General features: G+C 36.8%; 2 protein-coding genes across 2 annotated transcripts in view; one reads left to right on the top strand and one right to left on the bottom strand.

Moving 5' to 3' along the window:
• Positions 1-1,214: 1,214 nt before the first annotated feature.
• On the bottom strand, positions 1,215-2,371 carry LOC101313655 (uncharacterized protein At5g39865-like). Its single transcript, XM_004308516.1, has 2 exons — positions 2,361-2,371; positions 1,215-2,112 (listed from the first exon to the last, which is right to left on the bottom strand). Exons 1-2 carry the CDS (start codon positions 2,369-2,371, stop codon positions 1,215-1,217), a joined length of 909 nt encoding a protein of 302 aa, XP_004308564.1.
• Positions 2,372-6,467: 4,096 nt separating this feature from the next.
• Positions 6,468-11,015, top strand: part of LOC101292740 (exocyst complex component 7-like) — a 9,447-nt gene continuing 4,899 nt past the window's right edge. Inside the window, exons 1-7 of the mRNA XM_004307023.1 lie at positions 6,468-6,680; positions 6,765-6,860; positions 6,931-7,136; positions 7,236-7,487; positions 8,556-8,694; positions 8,770-8,982; positions 10,680-10,885. Of these exons, the coding sequence (XP_004307071.1) occupies positions 6,534-6,680; positions 6,765-6,860; positions 6,931-7,136; positions 7,236-7,487; positions 8,556-8,694; positions 8,770-8,982; positions 10,680-10,885 (1,259 nt within the window). The 5' untranslated portion in view covers positions 6,468-6,533. The remainder of the gene's footprint in view (positions 6,681-6,764; positions 6,861-6,930; positions 7,137-7,235; positions 7,488-8,555; positions 8,695-8,769; positions 8,983-10,679; positions 10,886-11,015) is intronic.

The following is an 11,015-nucleotide window of genomic DNA, read 5'->3' on the forward strand; positions in this document are numbered from 1 at the left end:
CTCTCTCTCTCTCTCTGAAGAAACTACTANCGACCAAAAAAAAAAAAAAATTAAGCGCTCCCAACAGATGTTTAGAATACTATTATTTTCTTAGAGAAACAAAGTACCAACATGAAGAACCTATCCTCAATATGCAGAGGATGCTCTTATAATATATCTGGATTTAGGCTTCTTTGAACCTACAAACAACTGGCAATGTCTTTGAACAAATTAAAACTGTGTTTCTAACATACGTACTCTCAAAAACCAACAAAACTTTCAACTTCCACCACCTAAGCCCTAAATCTGTCTCTCAATTCGCTCATTCTCTCTATCACATTGTTATATTGTCTAGAAGTCTCTGTATTCATCCATCAATATGCTTTCTAGGAACATTTTTTAATTTTTATTGATTAGTTACGCATGACAGGAGAGCAGTTATCTGTTTATACTTTATACTATTAATAAGAGCAAACAGCTATTTCATCAACTGATCAGTATGGAAAATATGAATACTTGCCTACAGATCCAAAAACAAACTTGCAAACGATTCTATAATATGTTGAGCAAACCAAAAATAAAAAAAGTCCTCCTCTTCAACAGGTGGACATAATATCTTCCTCACACTAACGTCTCCACATTCAACAACTCATTGACTTCCACACCCATCACATGTAAACCAATTTACATTGTTATGCATATTTCTGTAACAGCAACTGGGATCAGTTATGCTTTAAATCTATTTTTGTTAGGATTGTAGATCTCTAGTAGGTTATGTCAGCCAACAATCCAACCAATAAAACACAAAGCCGAGTTTTCAAGACACTTTCTCCCTCCTCGGGTTTAAGATCAGCTAGTGAATAACTAAATTTAGGAATGGGATACAGATCATTATTTTGTAACTTTCGCCTAACTTTAAGATTCAGAGTTCATATTTGATGGAACTATTGGAGATGCTTTTACTATATATGAGCAATCTCCATATTCCCTAAAACATATTCTGTTATTTCATATTTCATTTGCTGAAACAGAAAGAATGATCAATTTATTTATTTCAAATTTTACATTGCGAATCTGGGACGAGCCCAAGAATTTCGTAAAAATAATTGAAAGAATATATAGTATATTAACATACAAATATAACCAAAAACTTGTAATCAAAAGAATCAAATGGTGAAGATACACAGAGAAGAAACTAATACAACAACAATTACAGTAAGAACCTGGTTTCAAGTTCAGCAACAATAGGGGCATATAATCAACCCATTCTCATTGCACTGCGGGCACACATTAGACTCTCCCTTGTCAGCAATGAGCTTGTGACTTCCATTGCACTTGAAACAAACCACAAACCGAACTCCGGCGCAACCTTGACATGATCCTTGTGATAGATCCAACGGCACTCCTGCAAGAAGCGGCCGCAGCTTTCCTTGCTCATGAAGCGCCAGAACCTCCTCTGCTCCCCCAATGTATCTCCCCTTTATGAAAAGCTTAGGAGGAACCGAGTTGCAACCCAAAATGCTGCAAAGCTCTTGTCTGAACTCCATGTGCATTGACACATCACGCTCGAAATACGCAACCCGAAAGCTCTCTAACAGAAAGCGGATGCTGTTGCAATCGTCGAACGTTTTGCGTATCCCTCGAAGGCTTGTGGTGTAGAGAATTACTGAGTCGATGCTCCCAGGTGGACGTTTCTCTTGGAAGCCCAAGAGAGGGTCTTCACTCAATCTCATATACTCAATCACCGCTTGCCGAAAGGCGGCCAGTAGCCCCGGGTCGAAGAGGGTACCGGAATCTAAGTCGGGTCGCCGGAAAGACGAGATGTCAATCTCCGATAAAGGTAACACTAATGCTTCTGATTCTGAATCTGGGGAAGTAGCTTTACTCTGTTTCAAAGTAGACTCCACGGAAGCAACTGGGATGTTTTCTTTGTCAATGCTCACACAGTAGTCCTGCTCTGTTCGATTGTAGAATTTGACAACAGACATGTTCTCCACATACCCATCTGATGATGCTTGTGGCTTCACCTGAAGAACTTTTGGGATTGATTTCAACCTCTTCACAAGTTTGCCTTTCACTCCCTTCATTTTGTTTCTCTCCCAAAACCCACAATCCAAATCCGAAGCCAGCCAACTGTGAAACACAAACACTAGAACATAGATGATTCTGGCCAGCTCCAACGGCTACAAAGCCGAGTGGGTGTTTTAAAATTCCAATACGTTGTCAGACTAATATTATTCTCTACGGCGCGGAGCAGTATAAGATCAGGTTTCAAGCTATAGATTTGCGCCACGTCCCCTATGCGTTTTGAGTGTTGTGATGTGATGCAAAAACAGCGTAACACTGCGACTAACGGTCATAATTGACTCCTTACTCCTTACCTGTGGGCCATCTTTCACTCGAGTATTATGACTTCTGCCGACTAAAGCTATGTTTCATCACATGGGTTCACATTTCAAATCAAGAAAGAAAGATCTCTCTCTCTAAACTCAAACGGGAGAGAGCAGCAACATTATGACCTCGTTTAGTTTGCGAGAGGAAAAGTGGTTTCTTCCTCGAAAGAAAAAAGATGGGGAATAAAATTTTACAAGAATTTTTTATTTTGATGTTTAGTAACATTAGGAAAGTCAATTAAAAAGTTGTTAAAGAGTTGAGATTTAATATAATAAAAAATTATATTGTGAGTAATAAATACATGAAAAGAATAGTCTTTGTTTTTCTTTTGTTTGTGCCTTTTAAGGCACCTTCTGTAACCAAAATAAATAAATAAATAAAATAGAAGAAAATAAAGTGATTCCTTAGAATTTTAGAAGGAACCACTTTCCCTTATATTTTCTCATCAATCAAGAAAGTGTTTCTTTTCCTTATGCTTTCTCAAACACTAAAAAAGAACAACTTTCTTTTCCTGATGCTTACTTTCCATGAAATAAACGAGGCTTATGTAGCTTGATATTGAAATGCAGATCCAGCTCTTTTAAAGTGAGCAAAGGGTGACGTGCTCGAAACCGGGCGCGTAATTTAAAAACCCTTTTGTTATCAGAATGTAGTATTGGCAAATAGGGTTCGATCAATCCGGGGACCTAAAGGGCGCTCCTGCAGTCATGGTTACATTAAAGAATTAGTAACAGAAAGTAATCACAAGTATTCAGTTACAAATATATACACGGTACAATAGATAAAAAGGGGGGTTTTCAAGGTTTGTTTACTTAATTCCTACGAAAACAGTAAGGAAAAGAACTAAACTACTATTTACAAATGATCGACTTCCACACTTTCGAAACCAGATTCCAGAAAACATAATCATAATCCAATGAACTTTAATCACACAATTGAGTTATCACCAAAGAGAAACACAGAAGGGTTCTAAATACAAGCCTACGAGGTCATGCATTTAATCGGTTCTTCTAAATAGTCATCCAAGCTAGAACGTCTGAACTTAGAACATTTTACATGCTGCTGCTATCAATACTGTAAGTATCTGTCTACAAACATGCAAATCATTAAGTAAAAGAACGAACCCTAACATGCAAAGAGTTTACGTACGACGCTTAACCATTCACATGCAAAACATGTTCCCAACCATACAGGATATGGCCTCCACTACTGGTGATCTATACTTACCTACGAGGCTTAGCACAGATCATAGCATTAGTTAGCATGCATTCTAACATAGGTATATCAAACACAAACATGCTTTCAACGAATTTCTAAGGCAACTGACTCAATCGCATAACATCATTAGAACAATGAAATCATAACTATTATTATCTGAAAATCAATTAGTTCTCAACAAAGATTCCATCCAATTCGAAAAATAAAACACATGGTTCTTAAACGAAAACTAAAAGCAGAAGAAGATGGCCAGAAAGTACTAGACATAGATTTACACTTTTCAATGGACTGATTGGCCGATCAAGAACTTGAGGTCGTGCAAGGCTGTGCTAGGGCTTCAGTACTCCCTGGAACGTCCGAGGCAGCAAGGGCTTCTCTCCTCCTTCTTCTAGGGACTCACGGCAATGAGAGAAACTAAGAGAACGTTTTCTGAATTTTCAGAGCGTAAGAAGTGATACTGAAAACGTTCCTCTCTGCTCCTTTATATAGTGGTCATGACGACATAGGGTTTTACTCCACACCATTGATTAAAATCCGATCCAAGGGCCACAAATAATAGCACAATATTTTCAGAGAATATTCCTTAGAATTCTCTAGAATATCTTGCCCATTAAGAGTTTGAATTCGGCTGGAATTGTGGCTGAATACATTGCTTGTTTTCCAAATTGAAATCAGCTTGAATCTCTCCTTGTTAATTGCCGATTTGCTGCTGATAATTCTTCCCATATTTGTGCCATTTAATGTCCCTAGAAAAGGAATATAAATCAGACATAAACTCTAGGAATATTAGGAATTTATATGGAGAAATAAAAGGTAAGAATTTCCCTTAATTTCCTTGATGTTTGCTGCATTATCTCCATATAAATTCGGCTGGAAACCCTAAAAAGATGGTGCCATTCTCCTCCTTTTATGTGACAGAATTTCGGCCTAATCCATGTAGGATTTGGTTTCCTTGCTTCATGTGGAATCCCTGTCTCAAGAGGAAAGAAAGTTTCCAAAATAATTCAGGAAAGTCAAAATAGGAAAGATTCAAAGTTAGTAAGTTTCCCCAATCAAAATAGGAAAGTTTCCCAAAATGAAATAGAAAAGTTTCTCCTTATCAAAACAGGAAAATTTCCTAGACGACTTATCCTTCTTAATCCGCCGGTTTTAGCTTCCTTTTTCACTTTTCCGCTCTTTTACCTTTACAATCACAAAACATGTTTAAAATGACAAAGTTAAGAGAATAACATAACTAAATAAGGTAGGAAATACGTTAACATCGTAGCACTTTGTGCTCCTATCAAAGGGTTAAGTTAGTAAAGTTTATAAAATCTATATTATTTATTTAATCTAAGGGTTATAAACATAACATATCACTCTTGGATCAATTTAGTTTAAACCATGATTAATTTGGGTTAAGAATCTCTTCTTCTTTTTTAAAGATTAAATGTCGTTGACAAAAATAAAAATAAAAATTAAAAATTCCAGATTTTTAGTGATCCTCCTCACTGTGCTGAAACCAATCTTGAAGCACCATATAATAAAACATGTAGATCTAGATGGTGAAACAATTGAGAGGATTAATTCAATCTTAGATAAGGTCCCAGTTAGAAGGCGGTAAAGATTACAAGCTCAAAAACTACAACTCTAACATTCCTTGGTGTATTCTGCTGACTTAGGCATACGACGTATACTAAATCATCACATCATGTCAATAATCTTAGAGCCTTACCTTCCCATGTTTAGCTTTCAACTTTCGATAAGTACCAAAAACAAAACAAGTATTGTACACCTTATCACCGTACTCACCAAGACACTAACAATGGTGATCTTCAGTCGCTCGTCATCTTCAGAAAGCATGTCTGTCGATAGAGAGATATGCTTCAAGAGTCGTAACAGTTTTTATTTTGATTTTTATTCGTGTTAACTGCATTTGTTAAGACATTCAAGGAAAAAAAGAAAAAAAAATTCTTAACCCAAACTAACCATGGTTTAGACTAAATTTATCAAAGAGAGATGTGCCATGTTTATAACCCTTAGATTAGATAAAGAGTCTAAATTTTATGAACTTTACTAATTTCACAATTTGCTCACTTTAGAGAAGCCGGATCCAAAGTGTGTGTATTCTTTGACTAGCAGAGACTTTCTCCTTTTTCATTTTGTGTGGGTGTCTATAAATCTTTACAAAAAATTAGAGCAAAGCCATAAAGTAGCGTGACTCCTCCCGCTATGGTAAAGTAGGGAATTTTTTCTACTGAAAGAAAAGGAAAACCAACTAAAAAACAAACTGTCTAGAACCTTAATCAAGACAGTCAGTGAAAAGCTTGGCCATAAGACAAAGGGAGAGCCTGAAACCAAACTCTCGCAGGTTGTCTATGACCTCCTTTAGCTAGAGAGTATGCTAAAAGGTTAGGCCTCATGCGAAGCATGAGAGAAGGAGATGATTCCAAAATCAGTTGCGGACTGTTGAATATCGCGAAAAACAGTTTTAATCCACCATTAATACTATCAATAAGTATTTTAGAATGTCTTTCTACTTGTAAAGAAGTGAAACCATGCAAAGAGCTGCACGTAAAGAGAAGCTCTCAACAAGAAGAATGTCAATGACATAAAGTGTATTAAACGCAGCCAAATCTAGAGAAACACTTGAATTTGGAAAACTAAACCGCTAGATGTAAGAACTTAGCCATCAAAATTTAACATAGAGAATTTTTCATTAATTAAGACTTGAGGGCAGTCACACCATACGTTAAATTTTTAAAAAAATATATAATGTAATTCTAGATTAATTAATGAAAATTTAAATTTATAAAATTGTAATTCATGAAATTGTATTCAAGGGATTTTGTTTGTTTAATATGACTGTTTATTCAGACATTTTGGGTGTCACTGGGCCCATCCACCCAACCCTCTTCTTGGCAACAAAGCGCCGTGAATTTTTGAGGAAGAAGCAGAAGAAGATGGGCGGCGATTCTCTGAGCGTGAGAGCAGCGATGATGAGGAAGTCGCTGCAAAAGAGCCAAAGCATCACAGACGACGTCGTCTCGGTTCTCGGCTCCTTTGACCACCGGCTCTCTGCCCTGGAGACCGCCATGCGTCCTACTCAGGTCAGCGCTCGATCACCTTCAGTTTGACTATCCTACGACGACTTGGAGTTGTTGCTTACTTGTGCTGCTGCGGATCTGTATCAGATTCGAACACACTCTATCAGGAAAGCTCACGAGAATATCGATCGGACTCTGAAGGCTGCTGAGGTCATACTGGCGCAGTTCGATCTTTGTCGTCAGGTCAGGTCATAAGGCTGCTTCTGTTTTGATATAGAAATTCTTATAGAAATTCTTATAGAAATTCTTATAGGCAGAGGCGAAAATAGTTAGGGGGCCGCATGAGGACTTGGAAAGTTATCTAGAAGCAATCGATCAGCTGCGGAGAAATATACGCTTCTTTAGTAGCAACAAAGGTTTCAAGAGCAGTGATGGGGTTCTCACTCATGCCAATACTCTGCTTTCTAAAGCTATTTCAAAGCTGGAAGACGAGTTCAAGCAGCTGCTCAAGTCTTATAGGTATCGTGTGCCCTTCTCATACTTGTGATTTTTGTTTTCGATTTTCATCTCTTTGTTTATGGTTTGTTTGTTTGTTTGTTTTTTTTTTCGTATTTTCAGCAAACCTGTGGAGCCTGAACGCCTCTTTGATTGTCTCCCAAACTCACTGAGGCCATCCTCAGGATCTCCTGGTGATTCTAATGCCAAGAATCCTTCTTCAAATAACCATCACGAGCACCATAATAGCAACTTAGATAATGCTGTATACACACCTCCTGCGCTGATACCACCAAGGGTTCTTCCGCTGTTACATGATTTAGCCCAGCAAATGTTTCAAGCTGGTCATCAACAGAAGTTGCTATTGATTTACAGGTAAATTAAAGGTCCTGTAGTTATCAATGTTGATCGTTTATTTAGATGTGTGTTAACCAGTTACTTTGCAGAGTTTGATGGGAAATACACAAAGGGCATCTGGATACAAAGCTATCTTGTACTTCTTTGATGGCATAGTGTAGCAACCTATCTTTGCACCGTGCTTGCCTAGGCTCCTGGAGTGTTTGACATGACACATGTCCAGTGTCACCTAGAACGACTCCAAACTTATGAAAGTCCTGCCCATTTTATTTTTCTAGATAACTGAATATGGTTATTACGGGGATAAGTATGAGTTCTTTTGCAAGTAATGATATATGTCTTCTTCTATATATATCTTATGCAGTAAGGACTTCATCATTTATTTATTTTTATTTTAATTTTTTTGAGAAAAAAGGACTTCGTCATTTTAGACTACTACACTGTAGAATTAAGTAATCTGACTTGTTCATCTTCTTTATCTTTCTGCAATTATTACCATGCAAAATTTCAGCCATGTTGGATACTGTATCGTCAAACAGTCATCCAATATGTAAAACCTGACAGACAGATACAACCTGTGTAATTGAGCTGAGTTATAAAGATTGTAATTGTATGGCTAAATGGTTTCTGATATAACTTTAAGATGAATTCTTTTGATCATGAAGCGTCCTAGTATATATATTAGGTGAGGGTGTCAAGTCATAATGTCTGCACCTTTTTTTTATGGCATTGATGTCTTTACTGGAGAAGGAACATATTCATATCTGGACTTTTAGAAGTTGACATGTGGAAGACATCCCATACATGACACTCAATACTGTTTGCAAATAGAATTTCAAACTGTAAAGAAATGTAAATTTGGTCACATTTATTTGGTTTTTCCTGCTATCCTCTTTGGGCACCCTAATCACATCAATGAAATCAGAGCTAGCTGGTCACGTCGTATCTAATACTTCGATTTTTTTTTTTTCCTACTTACTGCAGTAGCAACATGATATGCTGTCTTTACTCTATGCGTGTAATATGTGCGTGCCACATCTTTTTACCATTTATATATTATAGATTATCACCGTATATTTTTTTCAGGGATACCCGCTCTTCAGTCTTGGAAGAAAGCCTCCACAAATTGGGGGTTGAAAAACTGAGCAAGGATGACGTTCAGAAAATGCAGTGGGAGATTTTGGAAGCAAAGATTGGAAACTGGATTCATTACATGCGGATAGCTGTAAGAGATTTGTGGCATTTGCTTAAGTTCTTGTTTGTTATATGTTTGCATCAGTGTCTAATCATGCTTCAACAGGTAAAATTACTGTTTGCTGGAGAACGGAAAGTTTGTGATGAAATGTTTGAAGGCTTTGATTCTCTTGGTGACCAATGTTTTGCGGAAGTTACCAGAAGTAGTGTCTTAGTTCTACTTAGTTTTGGAGAAGCAATTGCAAATAGCAAGAGATCTCCTGAAAAGTTGTTTGTGCTTTTAGACATGTACGAGATAATGCGAGAGCTTCACTCAGAGGTTTGAATGATTTTTAAGTTATTAAGCATGCATGCACTTTCTTTTTATATGAAAATATGAAACTGTGAAGATTGCACAATCAAGCCTGTCCTGCATATAGTTTCGTTTTAGTAGTCTGAAGGTTTTTTTAAAGGATACTTTTGGTTTAGAAATGTAGGATAAAGGCACATATACCTTTTTTTTTCTTTTTTTTTTTAAAGGAACCTGCATTTCTGTCTGATGTCTTTCAACCAACTTGTAAGAAGTCCTTATTTTCTCAAAGCACATGCACACTAGAACTTTTATAATTTCTTGTCGACAATGTTCTATAAAACGGCACCCAGGGCCGCCTAGGCGCTAGGCGTCACCCATCCGTTCCAATTCTCCCCTAATCGGTCGAGCTAGGCGTCCGGGAGAAAGTCGGCCGCCTGGGCGGTATGGGCGGGTCTGGGCGGTCTGCCGACTAGATGGTCTGAATTTTTTATTTTTTTTCGCCGTTCAAGCTTATATCTTAAAACAGAAACGAATCGAATCAAACTCAATTCTAACCTCAATAGAAGAAGAGAATAGAGAGAGAGGAGAAGAAGTGAATTATGGATGCGCAGCAGATCGAGGAAAGAAAACCTGGGTAATGTTTTTTCAAATCATTCATTTTGGAGTCTGGGTTTCTGTTTGAATCAAGTAGAGAAGAAGAGAATAAAGAGAAGAAGAGAGAGAGAAAGATTGATGGTAAATCAATATGGGTTTCTGCTTTCAGATCTGGGTTTCATGGAGAAGAAGAGAATAGAGCCGAGTAGAGAAAAAGAATACCATGAATGAACGGCAGAAGGATATGGATAATATGTATACGTGTTTAGGTTAAAGTGGAACCCCTCAAATACCCTTTGCTCCACGTTTAGTTATTGTTGTCATCATTTTTTTTCTTTTAAATCTTATCCTCTTTTAATTAAAGTAATTAATAATAAGACATAATAATCAATTATTTATTACTTTTGTGTGATAAAAATAATTAAAAATATTGAAATAAAAAACCGCCTAGGGGCCCGATTAATCCTTTGGGCACTAGGCGCCGGCTGTCCGCCCGACTAGTGCCTAGTTTTTTTTAGAACATTGAATTGCTTGTCGAACATAAGAGATTTAAGTATATCACAGAAGTTTAAGGTTTTATTCTTGGTTGCTGTGGTGCGTTTCCTTTTATGTTAGGTGTCTTCTTTAGAAGATACTTTTAGGTTATTCTAATTTTGTTGTTCTTCTCTACTAGGTCTATACATAGATGCGAATAAAATTATCCTTCAGAACTTGTTATTTGGATAAAAACAGAAGTACTTTCTTTTTCTATATATTTATATGGTGTATGTATATGTTTCTTATAACATACTTATAATGTGATGCATCAAAATTGAATTAACCTCGAAAGTTAGAAGGAATTCTATGGCTGTCAAAAGGTAAACTTATACTATTAGGACGTCTATATCTTAAACATGTCTATACCATGTATTGTAGTTATTCATTTATGTAATTGCAAGAAAGTTGTGTACTCAATCATTTCCAAAAATTTAGACTCAGGGAGTCATACCTATGCAAACAAACTTTATAGTTACACTTTCCATCCGGTTGTATCTACTTGGAGTAAGAGCTATCTTGAATTTGAATACCTACCTTAGATATCCTGGTGCAACAAGTTCAAAATTTAAGTTGATGCATGAATTCATCTACAGATCGAAACAATATTTGTAGGCAAAGCTTGTGCTGAAATTAGAGAATTGGCGTCAAGTCTGACCAAACGGCTTGCTCAGACTGCAAAAAAGACATTTGGTGATTTTGAAGAAGCTGTTGAAAGGGATGCTACAAAAACTGCTGTATCAGATGGCACTGTCCATCCTTTGACAAGCTATGTGATCAACTATGTGAAGTTTCTTTTCGAGTAAGTTGATCTACTTAGTCCTTAAGTTGTCTGTATATCTGATGTGACAGTGGTGCTCTAATTTCTGATGCTTCTACTAATAAAGGCTTATTATCTTCTGTCCAGAAATATATATATATATATATACACA

The sequence above is a fragment of the Fragaria vesca genome, linkage group LG7 (genome assembly GCF_000184155.1).
Source record: "Fragaria vesca subsp. vesca linkage group LG7, FraVesHawaii_1.0, whole genome shotgun sequence".
Lineage (NCBI taxonomy): Eukaryota > Viridiplantae > Streptophyta > Magnoliopsida > Rosales > Rosaceae > Fragaria > Fragaria vesca.